This window comes from Thunnus maccoyii, chromosome 7 (assembly GCF_910596095.1).
Source record: "Thunnus maccoyii chromosome 7, fThuMac1.1, whole genome shotgun sequence".
NCBI lineage: Eukaryota > Metazoa > Chordata > Actinopteri > Scombriformes > Scombridae > Thunnus > Thunnus maccoyii.
The window spans coordinates 22,110,052-22,134,735 of NC_056539.1; the positions used below are offsets into that span (position 1 = coordinate 22,110,052).

A 24,684-nucleotide genomic window follows, 5' to 3' on the forward strand; every position below is an offset into this window, starting at 1 on the left:
TTGACAAGTCACTGCAGCGTGTTGGGAGTCAGGAGATTTTTCTTGGTCATAGTGAGGATGAGCGTTGGTTTCGGTGCGGAGCAGAGAGGAGGGACGCTCCGCCGCTTGTTGACACTCCATCCTCCCACTGATGTGCCTGATACCGCTGGACTGTTTAAAGTAAAGACAGAAGACACATGTAAGGGTTTTCTTTACACTGAAGTTATTCATGACTGTGAAGATTTGTCTCAATTATCCAGATGAGCTCATAGAAAATGCTCTTATTCAGAACAATAAACCGATTAGTTGTTCTGCAAAAATGTATACATCAAGCAAAAACACTTCAATAATTGATTTCATTCAATTTTGTATTTTTTGTATTTTAGGCTACAGTCAACAATATTTTAAAGTCAATATCTTAAAATATACATACTTGGTCATCAGGAAATGGTAAAATTAGTGTCAGCAGCATAAAGAAATCTTAAAAAGCAAACAGTTAAATAAATTATAAAATGTGCAAATTATAGTTTTAAAAAAACTATAAATCATATCATCTGATATATGATATTCCACGTTCCCTGTTTGTACTTGAGGGAAAATAAAACATTTTGCCAAATTCTCCTCAGAACCACCAAAAACATACATTTTTTTCAGTTTTCCCTCCTCAGCGCAGCGTTCAGTCTGCTGCCCGACCCTCCTCTCACTGAGACAGTGTTCGACCGTGAGGAGGTGGTCAGACTGGAAGCGTCTCTGTGGTCTTCCGTCACCGCCTCCACGTTTCCTCCCCAGTTTCTGTGTGACCGTCTGCAGCAGAGCCTCCAGACTGGACAAGGAGATGTCAGGAAGACGAAACTCCGCAGACCGCTGCAAAAAGGAAAGAGGGTAGGGGGTAGGGTCAGACAATGAACTCTTATAAAAGCCAAAATAGTTTGAAGATAGACCCAGATGCTGCAGCAGAGTAGATTTTATTTAAAAACTCATTTCTTTAACATTGATTTTAATCTAATTTTTCTGAGTCATGTTTTTTAAATTGCCCTAAACTATAAAACTATTGATTTTAGTGTTTTTTGTTGTGTGTTTTGTATCTGAGTATCTTTTAAAAAAAGCTATATATCTTCTAAGATATTACACTTCCTTTTCTTAAAGTATATACATCAGGTTTTGCCTTAATAATGTGTTATGTATTTACTCTTTAAATTTCATTTTGTACCAAATTTTCTTGATTTTGCAAGAATTTTCAAATGTAATAATGAGCGTATCATATTATTTTCACCACCTTTGACATTTGGAGAATTTTAAAGGTGAAAACTGGACTTTTAATGTCTCATAGTGTCTTTTTGTTTACTCTGACTAATGCAAAGTGGCAATAGGAAAGATGATGTGTACATGCTGTATGTGGCAAGGCTCATACGTATAGTTTCTAAACAATGCCAGTAAATCAATCACTGCTCAGGAAGTTGCTGCAATTTCTGGCTTTTAAAACATCTCTTGTGCAAAATTGTGACTCAATCGTGTCGTCTCAATCTCAGGTCGCTGTGTCGGGCTTGTGTGTGATGATGATGCAGTTCTTTGAAGTTGCTGATGAAGGTTCATATAAATCCAACTTTCTTTAATTCCCCTTTTACTGAAACTGAACTATTTCTACCTGAGGAGCAGCATTTTGTTATCTCAGGATTTTAAAAGACAGGTTCACAGTTTTTCCGAGTCAGTAGGGAAATGAACAGTGAAACATGTTTTTCTTGCCATTATCATTCCTCCTGTTCATACTAACCATTAGAAGATCCCTTCATAATGCACTTAAAAGTGATGGGGGACAAAATCCACATGCCGCTTCCTGTGCAAAAATGTATTTAAAAGTTTATCTGAAGCTAATATGAAGCTTCAGCCGTCCAAATGAGTCAAATCAAGTAGATATCTTTCAATGTTACAGTCTTTTTAGTGCCAAAGTCCTTCTTTTTGTTATTATATTTCCACCACAGCTCAACAGGGAAACAGTGTCCGAGGAAACACAAAGAGGGAATTTGATGCTAAAAAGACTGTAAATGTGGCAGATATCCACTTGATATGACTACCCCAGACTGCTGAAGCCTCATATAAGCTTCAGATCCCCATAACTTACATTGAAAGCACATTTGACGGAGATCTTTTAACAGCCAGTATGAACAGGAGGAATGATTACAGCAAGGAAAACCTCTTTCAGTGTTCATATGGGCACCTGACTGTTGTTTTAAGACAGACTTGAAAAATTGTGGACTTATCCTTCAAGGAGCAGGCACAGTGATCTGTCTGTTAACTCACACTTTTAGAGGACAGAGGATTGTCTATCCAGGTCCTGCTGTCTGATGCTTGTCCTGTAACTGGTCGGTCGCCTCCACAGCCTTTAGCCGTCATGTTTGGAGAGATGATTGTAGTTTGCTCAGATAAACTGATGGGAGGTAAGAGTGTCTGGCAGTTCTTAGTCTTTTGACAATCACGACACTCAGGAGGTGGTTTAGGTTGAGTTATCGGTGGCAGAACAAACCGAGGACTCACTGGTTGTTTGGTTTCTGTGGTTCTGTCCAAAGTTAATCCTGTGTGAGAGACATTTGGATCAGCATGTATCTCTTCAGCCAATTTATTTTTGCTGCTGGTTTCTGGTTCCTTTCCATTCATACAGGTATTCTCCTCTTCTTTCTCCTCCTCCTCCACAGGCTCCTTAGCTGAGGCCAAAACAGGCATCAAGTTGACACAAAGCCTCATTATATTACCTGATTTTTCACATGTAGTAGTAACCTTGCCTGCATTGGATCTGCTGTTCGATGTGGTAACTTTAATCTGCTCTTTTGACTTTACAGTCCTCATCCTGGGAGCTGATTTCATCATTTCACCCACAATCATCGGACATGTGTTTGGTTCATGTTTTCCTAGTTTTTCTGCTCTTGTCTTCTTTTCTTTCCACATTCCAAAATTTGTATAAAGTCACCTTTGTGATTCTTCTCTGGATTTGTCCAAACATCTCTCAAAACAGCCTCTTAAGAAATAAAATGTTGTCCAAACTCCACAGAGCTTTTTTACTTGCGTCTCAGCTCCTTTTCTCTGCAGCAGTAGTGAGAAAGCCTCAGAACAATTAGATGACTACGTGGCAGACCTATTAAACTGGCTGTTATGGTAACATGCACACAAACTCCTTCATTCCTGATGACTGGAAACAGTCGTTTCAAATCAGGGATAAAAAGGGCTCATGTCTGAGCTGAAAACACTCAAAGCTGCTTGATTTTGCAGGTGATGGAGGTAGAAGTGGCTTTATTTTGTAAGTTATGACTGACTATTTGCTGACGAGGTGTGCCAAAGGTTATCTTTTAGAGAGATGAATCACCCAGGAGTTAAAAAACAAATCACACTCCAGTTATGCACATTTGTATCATGTTGGCTTTACACAACTTAACTCTGACAAATGAGGGAAATTATTCATAATCATTAACATTAGTCTCCTTGTAGTGACTGTTAGTGGGTACATTGAAGGCCACTGAAATAAAAGCTGGAGTCTAGTTGATTTTAAAGCTGCAAAAATCCATACTTTTATATCAACAATGAATCAAATGATTATATGTAATTTGAAAGCCACCAAACCACCAAGAATTATCACCCGACTCTGCAGCTCTCCTCAGCCTTGTGGACCATTTTAGCGTCTTTTAGCTTGTTTTGGTTTCATGGCTGCAACTTTACCATTTTGTTCAGTCTAACTGTTCTCATCAACCTTGTTTCTAGCAACAGCAGGCAGCTTTTTTTTCTTTTCTTTTCTCTTTTTTAATTTTTTTTTAAGCAACAAGCTCTGATAAGACCACTGTATGCTTCCTGCTCAGCACCAAACATCAGACAAACAACATAGTGAAAAAAAATGAAGCATTTAGCAGCTAAACTGCCAGATGTTTCTCTCAGGAGTTAGTGGAGAGCAACAGAGAGGTGTCAGGTAGACATAAAAATGACTCTCAGTGAATACTAATGTTGGTCCATGTACATTGGATGTGTGAATAGGCAACTGTTTGGTAACTTTATGGTGATCATATGTCAAAGTTGTGTTTTTAGCTTGTTCTGTTAGGTCTGTTAAACATAAACACGCCCAAATGGCAGGCAGTAAAGGCACCAGGTGATTAGAGGAAACTCTTTTCATAATGTAAAAATTATGGTCAGTTGGAGTCCTGGTGTTACACTGTATTTGGTGACCCATCAGATTCTGTAACCTGCATTATTTGAATAAGTATTACGCATTTACTACTTAAGTAAAATAATATAAAAATACTTCATGACAAATAAAAATCCTACCTAAGTAAAAGTATAGAAGTATTATCAGATAAATTTACTTAGATTACTAATTTAGCAGAAAATCGGGCTGTGAGTGATATATTAAAATGCTACTTATGCATTGACTCATTAATGATGTACTTTCTCAAAATATATTGAATATACCACATACTTTTATTTAAGTAAAGGAGTAATTCTTCCAACACTGCAAGGTCACAAAATCTGATGGGTCACCAAATTCAGTGTAACACCAGAAAATCACCTTTATTTTCAATGTTGATTGTTATGTACTAAGTAATAATGGAGATAGTAGTAATAATAAGATGCGTTCTCGATTCTTTTTTTTCATTGGTCGATGCAACACGCTTACGTGGTGACGTGATGAGACGTTGGAGTCTTGTTTTAGACACAGAGTGAGAGCTCTTACTTCTCCACTGGTCTTTGCCGACGCTGGGAGGGTCAGCAGAGGAGCTGCTAACAAAAGAAGCTGCTAAACCGTTTTAACTTTTATTTATCGTTACAACTGTTGTTATTTTTGACACGTTTTGTAAAAGAAAAAAGCCACAACGCGGGTTCTTGTGGTTTGTTTTACTTGAATAAGATGGTCGTTTTGACAGATAACAATGAAGAACAGGATTATATGTGAGTGAAAATTACGAGTCTCTTAACTTAACGGTTAGCATCAAATTAGCTCACAACTCCATTTAAACAGCTAGTCTAGCTTTATGTCAGGAGTTGTAGCCCGTTTAAGCTTAACAGAAATCCCATCAGCTTACTCGCTAATCAACAAAAGTCGACAAATTCATGGTTGATAATTTGGTTCAGGTTAAATGTTGAGATTTTACCAGGTTACCGAGTTAAAGCTGCCGTCCTCGTTAGCTTTTTAGCTGCTAACTAGCTGACATGTTTGTTGTGTTTTTGCTGTCATCCAATTAAATCACCTTTTTACCAACAAACGAGCTGAAAACGGTGCTCTGGGTGTTTCCCCAAATTATTCATATTTTGTACAGATTTCCTGGTTCCTTGTCAATATGAAAAGATTAGGTTACAGAAGTGAGACATAAGGAAGCTGAGTGTGAGGAACATTTTGCTTATAGTTAAATTAAAACCCGTATTAATGCCTGGTTTATACATGAAGTTTGGCAATGTGTCCTTTGACAAACCTTTAACTAACCCAGTTACATTATGTTGCTCAAACCACCCTGCTGTAGTGGTGCTAACCTGCAGGGCACAGGCTAAAAATTGCATCAGCTGAGCAAGTTGGCAGTAAACATGCAGAGGCGGATCCTAAACAGAGCCCACCAACCCACTGACCTACATCTGAAGCTGCTGCAGGATGCCCCTTCTTGCTACGATCCAGTTATAAATACTGCAGATATTAAACAGAGGCATTATAGCACATTAAAGGACGGGTTCGCAATTTTTCAAGTGTGCCTTAAATCAATATGGCGCCTAAATGAATATTGACACATGTTTTGCTTGATTTAATCATTTCTTCTGTTGATACTGATCATTTGAAGATCCCTTCATAATGCACTTATAATGTAAGTGATGGGGACAAAAATCCACAAGGCTCCTACTGTGCAAAAATGTATTTAAAGGTTTATCTGAAGCTAATATGAAGCTTCAGCCTTCCAAGTCTTAGTTAGTATTTATTGTTGCATCATTTTTGCACCAACATTCAGCAGGTTATGCTGTAAGTAAGCTATTGTGGATAAGACAGAGCGATTGTTTCTGAAGTGCCGCACCCTCGGACTTTTGTACTGAACATGCACTCATGAGAACTGGTGGTGAAGGACAGTGTGGCTTTTCTTATCTTTGAAAACTCCCGGGCTGTATCTAGAGCTGCAATGATTAATCCGTCAACGGGAAATGAATCTGCCAATATTTTACAGTCGAATAATAGTAATTTTTGAGCAAATGTGCCAAACATTAGCTGGTTTCAGCTCTTCAAATGTGATGATTTAATGCAGAATAATTGGCAGATTAATCAACAATGTAAGTAATCGTTAGTTGCAGCCCTAGCTGTATTGCTTCTCTTACCGGCATGCTTCTACAGCTGCAACAATTAGTCTATTATTTTATTAGTCAATCAACAGCAAACTAGTTCAACTGTTTTGATAATTGTTTTGACTCATTTAAATGATAGTAAACTGAATATCTTTGTGGACTCTTGGTCGGGACAAAACAAGAAACATTTTGCACCATTTCAGGCATTTTATAGTCGAAATGACCAATCGATTAATCGATAAAATAAACAACAGATTAATCAGTGATGAAAATTATTGTAAGTTGCAGCACTACATGCTTGAGAAAAGTGCAGACCATTAAAAGGATAAACAACAACAAAACTCTTTCTCCTCATCCTGTATACTGCGTAGAAGCTTGTTCTCTGTGTTTGACATTGTCACCATTTCTACCTGCCTGCACCTAAAAGATTTCACTTTGCATTATATGCCTGGACGTTCACAGGTTGTTGCATTTACTGGACATCATTGGAAACAAAATTTAATCACTGACTGAAGTATATAAATCAGATTGATGGAAAATGGGGTTAAAAAAAAAGTTACAACATAAAGCAAACTTCAATCCAATGTCATGAAGTAACTTAGATTGATGAGGTTCAAGGATTTAAGGATAATTGTGTGATTAAAAAAGATTCAAATGACATCTTGTGTGTTTTTGCAGCCTGATAGAGGAGCGTAAATGCAGCTCCCTGCCCAGCTCTCCCGCCAAACGAGTGTCTCCCACCAAAAAGAAGCAGTTCTTTATCAATCAAGCCATCCGCAACTCTGACCTCACTCCCCGAGCCAAAGGCAAGAAGAGCCTCCGCCGACAGGAGAACAGTAAGATCTCATTTCACATCCTCGGATTATACGATACTGTCATCCACCGCAGGCTGAGCGATGCAGGAAAAGCTTTTAAGTCTGTGGTTACCTGGCTTTTATCCAATGCATCAATATGAATTCAACAAAGGAAAAAAACATTTACACCACTTTCTATCTGTCTCTTCTCTCCTTTTCTGAAAACCAGCGCGCTTCCTTGCTAATCTTCTTGAGAAGGATGAGTGCTCCAAAGATGATCTGGAGGTTTGCAGTAATCCAGCCATCCCGTCCATCTTCACTGAAGCCTGCACCAACGGAAACTACGTCGAGGTGAATCAGCTGCAGTTACATTTTGCTCTTTGAGTTCAGCTTTGCCTATTTCCTTCTAAGCACTATTGACCGTCTTAGCTTTTAAGACAGTCTGGCATTTCTGATCCAGACGTGATGTCAAACATATAAGCTCACAAATAAAATAAAGTTTTTTATTTTATTAAACCTTTTTAAACAAACTGGTATTGCTCCTTCTCTTGTTGTTGTAGCCTTGGAATGACTTCATGAATTGCTCTGGTGAGGAGCAGGAGAGGCTGTTGTCTCTGCTCGAGCAGGAGGATGCCAAGAAGAAAAATGCCAACCGGCTCCTTAAAGACCAGAGGAATGGTGAGCATCTGGTGTCAAAATGTCAATGTTTGTCTTTGTCTGAAAGGCTGCGTTGGCTAACAGCCTTCTCTCCACAGTAAATCCTGCCTTCACTGCTCAGGACTGCTTCCAGAGAATCGATCGAAGGCTGCGAGCGACTCTGAAACGAAAACAAATCCCCATGGTGAGTGTCATCTCTTCAAGTTTGAACACTTGCTGTTTTGTCACTGATATAATGTCAGTTAGGGCTAGATTAATTCACAGCGAGCCTTGCCTGCATTTCAGCTGTTCTTCAAACCCAAACCTCTTTCCTTCTCCTAGCTGACATGTATCTCATTGGCTATTTTGGTTTGTTGAACATCAGTGGCATGCCTTGAAGTACAGGTTCACAATTTTTCAAGTCTAAAACAGGTGTCCAAATGAACATTGACATGTTTTTCTTGCTGTAATCATTCCTCCTGTTCATACTGACCATTAAGAGATCCCTTCAGAACACACTTTCAGTGTAAGTGATGGGGGTCCTCCTTGTGTGCAAAAATATGAAGCTTCAGCCATCCAAATTAGTCAAAGTAGATATCTTTCAAAGTTACTGTCCTTTTAGTTATGATCATTTCACTGCAGCTGAACAGGAAAACAATTTCCCTCGAGACACAAAGATAGATTTTTTTTTTACTAAAAAAAGCTGTAACTATAGAAGATATCCACTTTATTTGACATACTTGGACAGCTGACAGATAAATCATAAGTCTAATGGCCAGTATGAACAGGGGGAATGATTAAATCAAGCAAAACCTGTTTTAATGTTCATACGGAAACTTGACTATTGTTTTAAAACTGTGAATCTATCCTTTTAATATAGTTTTGCAAATGACAAACAGATTTAAAATCCCCCCATATGAGCAGTTCAGGAGGATTCAGATTATTTCTGCAGACTAAGCCACAGCACCAGATTTTGTGGAGCAAACATTATACTGACCAGACCAGATTTATCCTCCTATTGTCAAACAGTAAATCATCTGTAATCTAAGTGTGGCTTATGACAGGAAAGAAGAAGAAAATCTGCTCATGCACTACATCCAAAAAGCTGGAAAACGATACATTCAGTGTTTGCTCAAGCACTTACCATGCATAAGGAGACACGTCTTTGTGGTTACAGGATAGTGTTTCTCTTCCTGCCGCCCACTGCTGTGTTTTATTCTCCTCACAGGGAACTCTGGAAGTGCTTGAGGAACACCTTCTGAGCTTCTTCAATGCTCAACCTCACTCAGTTTACACAACCAACCTCGCCAGCAGGTAAAAAATCCTCTTTCTATATTCTCAGGTTTCCGGTACAAAGAAACCATTAATTATATAAATCGAGTTTGTGAAAAACTTACGTGAAGGCCTGAAGAGGGATGTTAAAATATCTCTTTTTTTTTTTTCTTTGTACGTTAACTCGTAGTTTACATCCAACATCTGATTCTGTTAAGCTGTTGTTGAGAAGTTTTGGTCCTCGTCCTTGAGCTGTGTTACCCTCCAACATCACTGGTGAAAAATATCCCAGTTTTCTGATTTTGTGGAGGCATGTTGGCCGTCCTTTGGAGAGGAGCTTACAAAAACAAGCCCCCCACTGTTTCCCAGATTACCTGTATTTTACATAATTTGGTACATAGCTGAGAGAGGCGGTTGGTTAAAACCTCTACAGACATACAGTCAGACTTTTATGACTCACCATAATATAAAGATACAGGTTGAATGCTCAGGCTGATAGAACCTAATTATGTTTCCCCAACTGGAAAATCCATTTGTATTAGATTACATGAAAGGAAATGGAGGCATCGCAGCAGCTGGAACTACTGTACAACACACCAAATTAAAACAAGATGTGAGAAAATGGCAAACAAGTGTCACTTTGGTGGAAACTGGGTCACTCCAGCAGGAATGAAGTATTCCGCTTGAATCAAGTTGATTGTTTCTGTAAATAGACACTGTTGAGGAGCAACTGAAGGAGTGTGAAGTCATGACTTTGTTGTTTGTGTTTGTGAATCAGCTTTGAGAGACTGCTGCTTCACGCCGTCTGCCAGTATATGGACCTCGTCTCTGCAAGTGAGTGGAAATACACGCTGGATATACTGGGCCAATTTATCAAACTAATGAGCGTCCTTAAATATGATGGAAAATGCTGTCTGAACATCTGAAAAACATCTGTTTAAAGTCTGATTTTCCATCTGTGTAAAAATAGCTCTGCACTAAAATACTGTGATCTTTAAAAAGGAAATTTGTTTAATGACATTTTTGTAACTTAATCCCCCGTTAACAGACGTTAATGTTGCCCTGCTGTTCATGGTGGATTATTTTGAACAATTTCATGGCTTTTCCACACTGACAATAAGAAAATACTGAGAAAGGTGATGAATTTATACATTTTGGTATATACATGGTAACACTTTGATTAAAAATAAAGGCAGGAACCAACAGTTAACTATTTGGAAAATATTGTATTAGCCATCAAAACCCTCGAGACATAATTATAGCAGTTAAACAGTTGTATTAAGGCTTTCAAAATGATGTTTTTTTATTATTAACTATGGATACTCTCCTGTTTAGATAATCCTGTTTACACAGCCGAGTAGCACTTACAAAGCCAGCTCAACATGTTGCAGTCCCATGAGTATGATCAAAGTCTGCTTATCGTTTGTTTGGACCCTCAGGCACCGACTACAATGGGTCACGTCAGACTGAAGTGGTGAACAAACAAGAGGAGTTCCTGCCTCCCGGCCTCCTGCTGTCTGCCTACCTGGAGCAGATGAGCTGAGACAAGGACCATGCTGTGTTCTCCCTCTCCCTCCATGTGGCTCCACTGCAGGCAGGAGCTCTGTGAGATGTAGTTAAAGTACGCGGTCTGTACGTAATGTCTGCCAAACTCGACCCCGGTCTCACAGACGCAAAAATGCCTGCTTACTTTTTCTCTGGTTTCTGTAGTAAATTTTCCATTAATTTTATCTATAAACAAAATCAGTTCATTCACCTCCTTGTGTGTATACAGGGTATACATGTTAAATTCTACATAAACACGAGTATGCTAGCATTTATTAGCATTCAGCTCAAAGCACAAGTTGACACATAAATCTTACTCTGATGAAATATGACCCACGACTAACAGAGCTGAGCCTGACAAGCTTCAATCTGAGATGTCCAGCTATACACGAGATGATCGCTTTTGATTTAGGTAACATCTCTCAAGCCATTATTTTGCCCCACTAGTAAGCAGATTATTAAACTTTCTGGTGTTTAATAAGCATTACAGTATCATGAAACGGCTGGTGTGGCTTTAGACTTTTACTCTTGTTTAAGAAATAATTAACTGCTGTTCACATACAGCGTTGGCAATGAAATTAATTCAATTTTATTTATTTACTCATGGATATAGTAACATATAATTCTCATGAATGAGTCTTAAAATTGCAACAATGTAGTAAAATCATGATCTGATCAGTTAATGTGGCGTTCATGATACAATTCAAGCAAATTTCAATATGATTAACAGCAGGCAAATATTAATAATCTGTGTTCTTTTTGACAATGCAAATAATAGAATTTCACAACATAAGTTCAGACATTAAATCTTACACTAACTGTAAGTAAATCTCACATTATTGCCATACTGTTGACTTTAATGTCAGGTGAACACTGTCAACTGAAGTTTTCTTACACATCTTGTTACAAATGAAATGATGATGATGTCACTAACTGATGTCATTATATCACTAATATTTTTCGTATGAGTTTCAATCCTAATTTTGCCATGAGATGTCTAAGAGTAGAAACAACATCTTCCAACACTGATTGGTGGGGAAGTTGTAGTTGTGGGTAGTGAGCTCATATTAAAGGTCAAAAACTATTTTTAAAAAGTGCTGAAACATCAACTATTGGCAGTAATGACATAAAATGAATGGAAGATTTACTTGGAACCTGTTTCTGCTGTATAAAGACTGTATGAGATGTGAGTCTTTAGTTCTAATTTATGATTGACAGTGTGTACAGGTGCTAAGACAAAGGAAATGCATCACTGCCTGAATGATTAGCCAGTAGGATTTGTGTCAGTAGTGAGGTAAGAAGCATGAATATTAGTAATATCTCTATATGCACAGACACATTACTCATCATAGGTAAAGAAGTAAATGTCTTTTTGTCAACAGTGTGAAGGAACAGCTTCTAATATATTTGGGAAGTAAAAAAAACATCTTAGATAATCATGTCTGTCTTATGTAGGAGAAGAAATCTCGCCCAATTTCTTCAGGATCTACTTTTGGGGGAAAAAACGTGTTTTCTTTGTATCTATCTCTGCTAGCTTTGTCTCTGGTTAACTAACGCCTTGTCTACACCAGATGTGTTTCAGCTGCGTTTTTGAGTCATCTGACAGAACACTACCGAGAAATAAGCGAGGAACAACTGTTACACATCCACCGAAATGTTGTTTTAGGCTTCAATTGCAAGTCTTATTCTTTTCCACTTATATGCTCCACTAACAGTGTTGTGGCTGGACATATCCCTTGTAGACGCAGCTGCTGCTTTGGTAACATTTTATTTTACTGGTCCTTTAATTTTATACTAATTTCCTGGAAATTTTATGAGTAATTTGCAGGTATTTAATGGTTAAGTTTTAGGACATTTTACACAGAGGGTGGTGCAATTAGGTACAAATTATAAGAAAAAAACAAATAAGTGTGAACTTGGTTTGGTAAGTAAGTGCATTATTTTTGGATTCATGCAAAATTATTAATTGGCAAAAAATCAAACGATGTATTAGCGTATTAGGTTTTCAATACTTTCCTAAAAGTAGCTGCTGTGTGACACACAAAACTACACGCTGAAAACCAAGTATTTCATGTCAGTTAAAGAATTGTTAAGAATCTGATTTATTAAGATTTTTTGCAAATTAACAACTACGTATGAACCCAAATATAATGAGGGATACTTAACAGCTCAACACTTTTTCAGTTTTTTCTTACATTTTGTATCAAATTGCACCATCCTCTCTGTAAAATGTCCCAAAAATGAACCATTAAATACCTGCAAATTACTCAGAAAATCTTCAGGAAATAAGTGTAAAATTAACGGACCTGTAAAATAAATCATTACCGCTGCTTTCACTGCACACTGATGTACACAAGGTGCAAATGTTACTTCAGTTGTGTCAATATTCAAAGAAAAGATAAGGAGCTATTGTTAAAAATTGCTAATGTCCATGTACTTTAAGATTTAATGTCGGATTTTTTGCAACACGTACAGTGCTCAGTTTACACTCATAAAGTCTCTTTGTTATGTAGACAGGTGATACGGCTTTGAATGTATACTGTATGTACAGTAGATGTGTTATATTGATAGAAAAATAACCACATTTAAGGTGTTTTGATGGTGATACCTGCTGAGCTTTGACTCTGAGGTATGTTTCATCTCATTACTACACTTACAACCCTGGAAAAGCACTTCTGCCTTATGAATACAAGTTTCTATGTTTTTTTTCTGTACATATATTTCTACATTTCTACTCACTGGATTTTGAAAACATATATCCAGGTTATTTAAAAACAAAAATGTGTCCCCGAATTTTTATACTGTCATTTGCAGTGTAACAAAACTTGAGCTGTCGGTGCATTTTGTCAACAACCAAAGTTTGTGCGTTTGTTGCGTAGAAATCCAATTTCTCAGGCTTTCAACTTTCTCACTCTGAATGTCATGTTGTGATTTCACATAGTGTCATTTTTTGTGTACTGTATACTCTCTGAAATTGTTTTGATCATGTTCACCCCAGCACTTCGGGGCGCTGCCAACTTTTTAAAAACATGTAGAAATAGTTGTACTGTAAATATTAAACTCAAGTATCTGACTTGTGCCAACATTTGGATTGAAAAGTCCTGTAATAGTCTGAAAGCTTTATACACTAGATTGAAAACATCCGTCCATCCATCCATTTTCTTATCTGGGATCGAGTCACGGTGGCATCAGACTAAGGAAACCCAGACATCCTCCTGTGGGATCCCAAGGCGCTCCCAGGCCAGAAGAGATATGTAATCCCTCCAGCATGTTCTGGGTCTGACCCAGGGTCTCCTACCAGTTGGAGGTGCGTGGAACCCCTCCAGAGGGAGGCGTCCAGGAGGCATCCTAACCAGCTGCCCAAACCACCTGAGCTGGATCCTTTTGGCGTGAAGGAGCAGCAGCTGTACTCCAATCTCCCCCCAGATGTCTGAGCTCTTCACCCTATCTCTAAGGCTGAGCCCAGACACCCTCTGGAGGACACTCATTTTGGCCGCTTGTATCTGCAATCTCATTCTTTCAGTTGCTACCCGAAGCTTGTGACCACCTGTGGGGGTTGGAACGTAGATCAACTGGTAAATTGAGAGCTTTGCCTTCTGGCTCAGCTTTTTCTTCATCACAAGAGTCCGGTACAATGCCCGCATTACTGCTGATGCTGCACCGATCCACCTGTCGACCTCATTGTCCATCTTACCCTGACTTGTGAACAAGAGATACCACGAGATACTTGAAGTCCTTCACTCTGGGCAGCAACTCACTCAACCAACCCAGAGAGAGCAGTCCATCTTTTTCTGACAGGGCACCATGGCCTCAGATTTGGAGGTGCTGACTCTCATCCCAGCTGCTTCACATTCAGCTGAAAACCATCCTAGTGCCTGCTGGTGTGTTGAAACCAGCAGGACCACATCAATCCTGAGGTCCCCAAACCAGACACTCTCCTTCCCCCGGCTGCACCTTGAGATTCCGTCCATGAAAATCACAAACAGAATCGGTGACAAGGGACAACCCTGGTGGAGCCCAACATCCACTGAGTCTGACTTACTGCCGAGAATGCAGACACAGCTCTCATTGCAGTTATACAAAGACTGAATGGCTTGCAGCAATGGCCCCATTACCCCATACTCCTGTAGCAACCCCCACAAGGTGCCCCAAGGGACATGGTTGTAAGCCCTCTTGAAGTCTACAAAGCACATGTAGACTGGATGTGCAAACTCCCATGACCCCTCAAGTATCCTTGCAAGGGTGAGGAGCTGGTCCACTGTTCCACGGCCAGGACGGAATCCGCTTTGTTCTTCCTGAATCTGAGGTTTGACAATCAGCTGGAGCCTCCTTTCCAGCTCCCTGGCATGAGCTTTCCCTGGGAGGCTGAATAGTGTGATCCCCTGATAGTTGGAGTACACCCTCTGGTCCCCTTTTTTAAAAATGGGAACCACCATCCTGGTGTGCCAGTCCAAAGACCCTGTCCTCGACTTCCATGTGACACTGAAGAGGCGTGTCAGCCATGACAGTCCAACAATGTCCAGAGCCTTCCGCATCCATCTCAAGGTGAATCTCATCCACACCTGGCACCTTGCCACTGAGGAGCCTTCGGACTACCTCAGAGACCTCTGCCAGGGATATGAGAGAGGTTTCCCCTGAGTCATCCTGCTCTGCCTCTTTCACAGAAGGCATGTCAGTCAGGTTTAGGAGATCCTCAAAATCTTCCTTCCACCATCAGCAGTTCGCTTCCCCTGCTGAAAACAGCCTGGGCTGAGCCCTGCTTCTCTTTCCTGAGTCGCCTGATGGTTTGCCAGAACTTCTTTGAGGCAACCGAAAGTCCTTCTCCATGGTCTCCTCAAACTCCAAGCTGGTAATCATCTGTTGCTTTAGGAGAACCCTTGGTCAGCCAAACTTGAAGACTGAAACATGTTTGTGTATGTAAGGATGTGTGTGCAACGGTACTTATTTATAATTATCACTGCAAATTATTAAATGATTTAAGACATTTTTTCTCTTTCCTCATTTCATTGTATATTTAAGAAAGCTGAAAGCCATGTCTGAAAAGACGGTTTTAATAAATATCAATTTAACTCCACTGATCTTCTCTCTCTATTTTTTTTTTTATTTTTTTTTTAAACCTTTTACACAATTGGTAACAAATTCAGTCTTTCATTGTCTTTATTTCATAAATTAAATTTCAGCTCTCGCCAGTCTGTCATCCACATCTGACATTCTTGAGGTTGATCTTTGCCCATAATATTAATTTAATTATAGAATATTTGTGTGTAAATGCATTTTCTGTGCATTATCACATTACTATACGGTTCTCATGAAAAATCAGACATTTGTCAACCACAGTAAGTCTTTATTTAATGAGCTTACACTACATGACTTAACTGGCTGAAAATAAGCTGAACTGCAGTGTTCATTTTTTAAAATATGTTTTAACTTATTATTTAACTACAGATCAAACCTGAAGGTAAAAGGTTTTACATAGTGTCATCCATGATGCTATGAGTTTGACAGAACAAAATTTAAACATTTCTTTAAGTGGTGTTGGGATTTTAGGGTGTTATAATGAAAATAATGACCATGTCCTTTATTTTAAGAGATAAGGGATTTTTTTTTTTTAAATCTAATTGTGTTTTCTTTTTTTTTTTAAATAGATGTTTTTTCTAATATATCTATAAAGTTATGTGTTAGGTACAGAGTAGTTCTGTCAACATGGGAGAAAAGCTCTGTGGGTTTTGCTGGACTGTTTCCACTAGATGGCAGTATAGTACAAAGAAATACAGGCCGTTATTGACTACAAGGTTCATGATTTATCCAGGTGTGGAGATCACCTATATGATCATTTTTATTTGCACGCATACTTTGCTGCAATAGTTTTATTTTGGAATCAACTGTAAATAGTTACAGTATAATGTAAACATGGAGTCAAAAAGGCCAAATACTGATGCAACTATTTGGATGAATGACAGCATTTGACAGCTAAAGGAAATCAGCACATTGATAGAGCAGTTTTCAAAACACAAGATAACTAACACAGCTCCAAAGTGTCCAAAAAAACCTGCAAAATTAAAGGACGGTTTCATATTTTTTTCAAGTCTATCTTTAAACAACAGTCAAATGCCCAAATAAACATTGAAATAGGTTTTTCTCGCCACAATTATTCCTCCTGTTCATACTGACCAGTAGAAGATCCCTTCATAATGCACTTATAAAGTGATGGTGCCCAAATCCATTGTCCTCCTGTGCAAAAATGTATTTAAAAGTTTATCTTAAGCTGAAGTTTCAGATCTTTTAATGGCCAATATGAACAGGAGGAACAATGACAGTGAGGAAAACCTCTTACAGGATTCATATAGACACCTGACTGTTGTTTTAACAGACTTGAAAAATTGTGAACCTGTCCTTTAAGTTAAGGCACAGAGGAACAATCTTAAAAATCACCACCATATGGCAAACAGAAACTGAATTGACAAATAGGAGAAGCAGTAGCAACCTATACAACTTGATTATGTATTAATAATACATATGACAGATACTGATACTGCTTATTGGTATTTAAATGAGTATGACCCACCTTTTTATTATTGTTTGAAGTAGTATCTTATTTACTTCAATATTAAAGTTTGTCTACATCATGTATTGTGCCTTCCAAAGATGCTTTTAAAGATAAGTTCAGACAAAACTTTCACAAAACAGAGGAACTTGGCTTCATACTCAAACAAACAAACAATCACACAAGAAACAAGAACACATTAATCAAATGTATTTGATGTAGTAGAAATATGAATTACAGTTAAGAGTAAAGACTGAATACTTCTTTTATTCCATTGTGACATGAACAGGTTCAAATCTAAATAAATGACCCAAGCTATAGTTATATTTACTTGTCAAACACTTCATTATTTACATAAAAACAGAAATACTCAGAGCTGTACTAATAGTGTTGTTGTTAGAAGTCAAAGTACTTCAAAACAGGAAAAGCTGCTGTTTGTGTCAGTTTTAAGAAGGTTTTCTACTTGTTGTATCACTCTGTTGTGGTCTCTGCACTTTAGGAAATGCAACACCAAGTTGCACAAATGTTGCTGAACTGAGGGTAAACAAAATCTCAATCTTGTGGCTGCTGAATTATGTTTTTATTTTCATCTGAAATCTTTTAATATTTTTTCTTAGTTCTTGTGATTGCAGGTATAAAAAAACAAATTCTTTCCTGTGTTGGCCACACGCTGAAGCTGAAAGGCAACAGCACATTTTTAATTACTTTGATATCAAGTGTCGGATTATGAACCTGAGACTCATTTGATTTTAATTTCATCTCTCTCTGACGTCAGAGCAATGAGCACACTTCTGTCCTGGATCCTGTTACATGTGATGAGGCAGATGAAGGATCATTTTTCTGTTTTAAATATCTCAAGCTCTTTATTTTAGTAAACAGCTGCAGGACTCAACCAGTTACAGACCACTCAGCACTCACAGGCTTTTTTTTTTTTTGCCAAGTGTAAAATTATATTTGGATATAGACAAAGTGACCAGCTGTCAACAAATGTGGGATGAGGACAGAAAAGACGATTTCCTGCACTGAGTTTATTTTTCTGTGGCTGAATGGCTTATTTTCACAGACAGAGTTTTCCTTTCTAAATGTGCTGTTTTAACCACATGGTTTGGTCTATGTGAATGAAGCAGTGCTTTCGTTTACATTGTGGTTCATCATTGTTTCCACTTTCGAATATGTGTGATTAATTAATCCTCAAGTTTCACACACAGGCTGTCAGAGCTGGAAATTTTTTTTTTTTTTTAAGTGTATAGTTTTTGTAAAAGAGTTATGTTGAATTTTAAACATTTTGAACTTGTAATTCCAGTATTTGAGGGCCCTGAAACAGTTGAATTTTCGATATGTAATATATTAAAATGAATACAGTGGGGTTTTTTTTTCCATTTTTAGAATTTAATGCAGATTTTTGATGGTTTCATGAATGAAACATTTGATGAAACAAAAAAAGAAAGTGGCATTGAGGTAGCGCTGCAACAATTTCCTACTATTAAATTAATTGCCAACTATTTTGATTAATCATTCTTAGAAGTCTTAGAAAACATAAAAATTTTCTGGTTCCAGTTTCTCAAATGTGAATATTTTCTGATATCTTTAGTCCCACACAGTAAACTGAATATCTTTGGTTGTAGACTGTTGGTTGAGACATAAGACGACATTAGTGGATGTCACCTTGGGTTTTTGGAAACAGTGATCAATATTTTTCACCATTTTCTGACATTTTAAGGACCAAACAACTCATTGATTAATCAAGAAAATAATCGACAGATTAATCAATAATGAAAATAATCATTAGTTACAGCCCTACACATTAGGATTTTCAACATTATGTTGTGTTATTTGAGGTAAAGTCACAACTGAGTAAGTCAAATAAGACCAGCAGCATGATGAAATAACTCACTGTTTAGTATTAATAATCAATTTATTTCAGTCTAATTCATTCATTCAGTTGACACATATATCCTGAAAATAAAATGTTGGATTTAAAAGTAAGTTTAGGTGAGTTCCCCTCCACTAAATAAACCTGAATAACCTAAATGGATGTTAATGAAGCTTAATGAAATGAAATGACACTTCTCAGTGATGTAGAGAAAATAAAATCAGCCATATCTCTGTAAATCAATTATATTTGTGATCAGCTGAGGTATTAGGCTTCGCTTTTAAGCTTATTTTATGCAGTTTTCACACCTAACACAGTATTCATCCTCCCTGCTGTACAGGGTTCTGTACCAAGGGACCGTCACCAAAAATCAACACTGACATGAAACGTAAACACAACAAACAAAACCTGTAACGGCACAAATGTATAGAAAAAATAGTAAACCGCACACTGAAAATATTAATGTAACATGAGTTTAAGCTCTTGAAGGTGTTGCTTGATTTTGAATTGAATATGGCTTTATTCAAGAATTTTCAGATCACAGACTGGAAACATTTATACAGATGAGCCTTTTCACCCTGTACATTCCCACAGCATCTCTCTCTGGTTCCCATTTCTTTTGACTTGTTACCCCTTAAAATGCCTGTAATGACCCCTCCTAACAGGTTATGTTCTTTAATGTGGACATGAGTTGTCATCTGTTCACTAAAAAGTGATCTGTTTCTTCTTAAATAATTTAATTTGAAGGATTTTTAGACACATGAAGAGGTGAAAGTATCAAGTATTTAATGAGAAAACAAATCAGAAAATAAACAAAATTTTGCATAACAGATTTTTCCCCTTTTTTCCTTTTAAACAACCTGTAACCACCCCCCAGATTAATGTTGTTACTCCTCCTGACAAGTGATACAAGTGGCTGTTGATGAATGTTTAACCTACACAGACCAACTCTTGATACCTACCGATGAGGTAACTCTTAAACAACTGGTCAAATATATAGTTTCAATTTTTAAAAGGCTAGATAATTTCCTAAAACAGCTGGGTACTGTAGTTTTTTGCAAACATAACTTAAACAGGAATACATTGTGCATTTTCATCTGCAGATTAATTCACAGATGGTTCTCTGTTAAGTATTTAAACTACAGTGCCCATGTTTGACATATTAAAGAAAAGATCATCCAGTGCAATTGTGTAGGGCTGCAACTAATGACAATTGTCACTATCGATTAATCTGCCAATTACTTTCTCGATTAAACGATTAGTTTGGTCTATAAAATGTTGATCAAGCCCAAGATGCAACCCCAATTGTCTTGTTTTGTCCGGACCAACAGTCCACAACCCAAAGATACTGTCATAGAAGACTAAAGAAACCAGAAAATATCCATATTTGAGAAGCTGGAATCAGAGAATTTGCACATTTTTAATAAAAAAAAGACTCCAAACAATCAATTATCAAAATAGTTGGTGAATAAGATAAGATAAGACTTTATTGATCCTTAGAGGGGAAATTCGCATGTTACAGCAGTGCGGGAAACAAGGAAACAGATAAGAACTAAGAGTAATAAATACAAACAAAATAAAAAGTCAAGTAAATGTAATTCAATCTATAAACATTATAAACATTACAGTACTTAGACTATATACATGACCTGAAATGGGTTATAAAAATAGAAAAGTTGTGCAAAATATGTGCAGAAGTGATGTTTCTGGTAGATTTTAGCTATAAATATACAGTACATGTATATGTTGTATAGATGAAGTAATGAATACAAAATAAATTAAATATGTAGTAGTGTTACCTACATATATATTTACAGTACCAGATATAATAATTTAATAGCAGCTCTACAATGGTGTATCTCATTTATGTGTCTTCAAAAGCTTTTAGACAACAATTAATGTCTATATATATACTATAAACTATATCAGACTTTGGCTACACACCTATAAATACTTTTTTTGTTTTTATTGTTTGATTGATTTGCCGACAGAAAAGAAAAATACAAAACACGCAGTGTAGCCTACTATCAAATTAAAGTCCCCTTCCACTCAAAAATGGGTTTTTCTTCTTGTTACTTGAGTTGAATGTTTGAGTTTCAATGTGCAGAATGATTATGTGCAGAGTTTGACGCTGGTAGGCTGTTTTCACCTTCATCTGCCAGATAATTTATAAATTATCTGCAAGATAATTAATTTTTTGTGTGGGGAAAAACAATATCAGACACACATTATTATTCAAAGTAGTGTATTTCACGTCTTTAAACACGTCTGGAGGGGATCTTTAAGGATTCATATGTCAGAAATTGTAAGAATGGAAAATGTAAGGCTTATAAAGCACGTAGCATGCACCTTTCTGCCCCCCTCCGCCTCTCTTTATAGTTCACACCCCTGCATTTACCGACAGCCCCTGCTCCGGGGGAGGGGGCGGGGGGTTAACGGGGGGTTGGGGGGCTGGCCCCTGCTGATTCAGAGGTTAGGAATTTGCATCTGATTGCTGTTTGTCAACCAATGATCTGACTGTGCAGGCCGGAGAGTGTCTCCACGCCTCCCTCCCTCCGTCCGACCGTCAGTCAGTCTGTCTATCTGAGCGATGCGGGCACTCACACCGACGCGCAAACTCTGAAAACACAATTACACGCACAAGCCGAATGCGTGGATATCATGCAGTCACATGAAACCACTTTATTTCTAGACGATAAACACACGAACCACCTCTCCTCTTCCTATTTTTGGTGCTTTCTTCTCCTCCGTGTGTAACCGAGAGAGGGGGGGGAGACGAGGATTCAGAGACGGGGAGAACAGGAATGTTTCTTCCGGTTCCAAAGAGTGTAAAAACCGAACGGAAGCCGGCGTGGTAAGTTTATATTTCTCTTTATTTCTCTTTATTTATTTTTTAAAGCCTGTACAGTCTTGTAAACACCGTCTGTTTCCGTGGCTTCCCTCTTTTTTTCTCTTCTGCTTCTGTTTCACTTGTCACTCATAGGACGCAGCGTTGTTTTTTTTTTTTATCGATACGACGTAATCAAATCGCCTGATCGATAGTCTAGTTATGTCAGCCAATGAATGTAATATAAGCTCTACTGAGAGTGGCACCATCTCTTGTGTTAAAATATAACCGGAGAGCGTGTGCTTGACGTATTTCGGCGATTTTTCGGCGGTTTGACCGATTTTAACGGAATATAAAGAGTAAGAAATAAAACTGAGTACGTTAAAACCTAGCATTGTTCGTTTTAACCGTCAGTTTAAAAAAACGTTATACTGTTTTAACGGGCTAACGGTCGGATTTCGACCGTTAACGTGACCAAAAGTCTCTCACAATGTAGAACCGTAACTTGGCTTCAGTTAATATTACAAGCTGATTATTCACAGTGTCGTTATCCGGTTAGCTAGAGGCCAATAACGGATAAAGCAACTGCTCATGTGTTCGCCATTTAAGATTTATGACATAAAACTGATTAAACTGACTAATTAAAGTGATTTTTAAACGAGTTTTCTCACGGTGGCAGCTCGCCTCGTCTACAGTTCGAACACATTCTGTAATAATTCTGAGTTGCTGTCTTTTTTACAACGCCATTAAACATGCACTACATGATTGTGTAACGTTACATATACATCAGATTGCCCTTTTAAGTCAGATATAAAAGCCAGTGCATGTGACAGCAGCTACAATGGACTGCAGGGCCTTAAAACAAAGTTTGGTTAGTTAAAATGTCATGTTAGGGGTCTAAAGGTGGGTTTATGAATGACTTTGCAGCTGATATCCCTTAGGCCTTTCTGCTATTCACATTAACAATACCTAAAACAGAGTAGTAATGGCAGGGTTAAATTGTCCATACCAGGTTTACAAAGATTTCAGTCATATTTAAGACCAAAACAGACAATAACTACATGCACTAAAAAATGTAAGAATAACTTCTAAAACAATAGTCAGGTCCCTTAATGAGCATTAACACATGTATGTGTTTCTTGCTGTAATCGTTCCTTCTGTTCATATAGATCATTAGAAGATCCATTTATAATGCACTTCATAATCCACAGCCCTCCTTCTGTACAAAAATGTATTTAAAAGTTAATTTGAACATAATATGAGGCTTCGGCCCTCCAAATCAGCAGAATCAAATAACTATCTTTCACAATTACTGTTTTTTAATGTAAAAATGTGTATTTTTGTCATTATCCTTCCACTGTAGCTGAACATTGTCAGTCAAGAAACAGAATTTATCACTAAAAGACTTTAACTGTGGAGGATATCCACTTTATTTGATTAACTCAGACAGCTGAAGCCTCATATTGTCTTCAGATAAACCTTTTAAATACATTTCTGCTCAAAACGAGGTGGATTTCGTCCCCCCCCCTCATCATTTAAATTGAAAGCACATTATGAGAAGATCTTCTAATGGTCAGTATGAACAGGAAGAATGATTCACAGCCAGCAAAACCTGTTTCAGCGTTCATGTGGACATGTGATTTGTCTGAAATTTCGCGAACTTCTCTGCAATAAACCCTCCCCAAATGACGATTTCACAAAAAATGTTTAAGGGCTGTGTCGCAGGTTATCTCACAGGTAAAACCCCTAAAGGCTGTTGGTATTTCAGTGGAAGTGCGACACAAAAGGTGGAGTAGGTGGATTAAAAGGCTTTCAGGATCTCATAGTGGCTGAGATCAAGACAAGTCAAGTCAAAACATCCACAAGGCAAGTCCAGCATGTCAGGGGGAGCAATGTGGATACAATGAGCTGACTTCAGTGCTACAGCGGGGTGCTGGGAAACCCCATGGTATGACGTCAGAGGACTTGAAAAGGGGAAGCAAATGCAACTTTTCATTCCAAGTTGATTCAAAAAATGCTCAGGATCTTACTGTGTTTCTTTTAGGAGAGCCTGGTTGGTTACGCCAAGCTGACAGACCTCATAGCCACAACCAAAACTGCAAGATTGATGGGCATTTGGTTTGTGGTTGGGGTTATAGTTTCTCACCAGGGGCTCATTGAGTAGTGGGGGTGGGGGAGTACAGACATAGGTATCTGGTTTTGCTTTAAATCGATGTATAGTACGTGATGACTTTAAATATGTACGTACTCAACACAGAGGGTTGAGTACCTACGCTGGTTTCGGTGGAGCACTTCGTTGTATCTAAATGAATTTTCAGGAAGTATACAACATATTGACCCATATGTTTCCTTCTGCATAACTCAGATGACAGGAAAACTGCATTCACACCAAATCCAGCACTAAGATGGCGGGGGCGTGTTGTTTGAGGTACAGTGGCCAAATTTTTTTTCCCAGGATGGCAAAGCAATAGGCTAATTGCAGTTAACTAAACATCTTTTGCTGGTGTGACTCCATTTAAAAATGTGTATGATTTTCATATCGAAGTGCAGGTAACTTGTTAAAGTTTTGGTTGACAAAGAGAAAGAAAGTGTGAGACGTTAGATTGAATTTGGCACCTGCGGCCTCCCAATGTGATTATTAAGCACTGAAATTATTAAGAGAGATTTCCAGGCCCCTTATCGCACTCTACACCCCTCCATCCTCCAATCACCTTAGGGGCTTGCCTAGAAATTGCCACACTAATCTGTTTGGTCCAATCTGGCATATGGTATCCTCTGGCCGGCACCGGCTAGCTGCACCGGCTCAGTGTATCCAGTGAAGAGAAATACTTCTGTAGCGAGCAGGTGGGGGTTGGGGGTGTTTACGTTGTGATTGGCCCACTGTGGATTAGAAACGTATGGCCGGCGATCAAGTTCAGATCTT

At 38.1% G+C, this 24,684-nt stretch overlaps 3 protein-coding genes across 7 annotated transcripts in view; 2 read left to right on the plus strand and 1 right to left on the minus strand.

Annotated features, from left to right (window-relative positions):
* Positions 1-8: 8 nt before the first annotated feature.
* On the minus strand, positions 9-5,368 carry LOC121899919. 4 transcript variants are annotated; one of them, XM_042415698.1, is made up of 4 exons: positions 5,114-5,368; positions 2,278-2,549; positions 623-843; positions 9-150 (listed from the first exon to the last, which is right to left on the minus strand). In XM_042415698.1, exons 2-4 carry the CDS (start codon positions 2,368-2,370, stop codon positions 9-11), a joined length of 456 nt encoding a protein of 151 aa, XP_042271632.1. In that variant the 5' UTR covers positions 2,371-2,549; positions 5,114-5,368. The 4 variants fall into 4 exon arrangements, with proteins under 4 accessions (XP_042271632.1, XP_042271630.1, XP_042271629.1 ...); XM_042415696.1 differs by having other exon boundaries at positions 2,278-2,678; XM_042415695.1 differs by having other exon boundaries at positions 2,278-3,054.
* Positions 4,711-11,707, plus strand: r3hdm4 (R3H domain containing 4). The gene is made up of 8 exons (XM_042415699.1): positions 4,711-4,902; positions 6,949-7,106; positions 7,294-7,415; positions 7,625-7,742; positions 7,820-7,905; positions 8,929-9,014; positions 9,751-9,806; positions 10,412-11,707. Exons 1-8 carry the CDS (start codon positions 4,862-4,864, stop codon positions 10,513-10,515), a joined length of 771 nt encoding a protein of 256 aa, XP_042271633.1. The 5' UTR covers positions 4,711-4,861; the 3' UTR covers positions 10,516-11,707.
* Positions 11,708-21,497: 9,790 nt separating this feature from the next.
* The window catches only part of arid3a (AT rich interactive domain 3A (BRIGHT-like)), a 44,918-nt gene continuing 41,731 nt past the window's right edge, over positions 21,498-24,684 (plus strand). For both annotated transcript variants that reach the window (XM_042417232.1, XM_042417233.1), the window contains exon 1: positions 21,498-21,788. The gene's annotated coding sequence lies outside the window, so the exon portion shown is untranslated. The remainder of the gene's footprint in view (positions 21,789-24,684) is intronic.

Bases quoted from the DNA above. Each gene is read 5' to 3' on its own strand.
- LOC121899919 (XM_042415695.1), bottom strand. From the start codon at position 2,919: ATGTGGAAAGAAAAGAAGACAAGAGCAGAAAAACTAGGAAAACATGAA. The intron at 844-2,277 runs GTGAGTTAACAG...TCCTTTTTGCAG, and splicing joins ATCCTCTGTCCTCTAAAAGT to CGGTCTGCGGAGTTTCGTCT. The intron at 151-622 runs GTATGTTTTTGG...TACTTTAAACAG, and splicing joins GAGGGAAAACTGAAAAAAAT to TCCAGCGGTATCAGGCACAT.
- r3hdm4 (XM_042415699.1), top strand. From the start codon at position 4,862: ATGGTCGTTTTGACAGATAACAATGAAGAACAGGATTATAT. The intron at 7,743-7,819 runs GTGAGCATCTGG...TTCTCTCCACAG, and splicing joins CCTTAAAGACCAGAGGAATG to TAAATCCTGCCTTCACTGCT. The intron at 7,906-8,928 runs GTGAGTGTCATC...TTCTCCTCACAG, and splicing joins AACGAAAACAAATCCCCATG to GGAACTCTGGAAGTGCTTGA.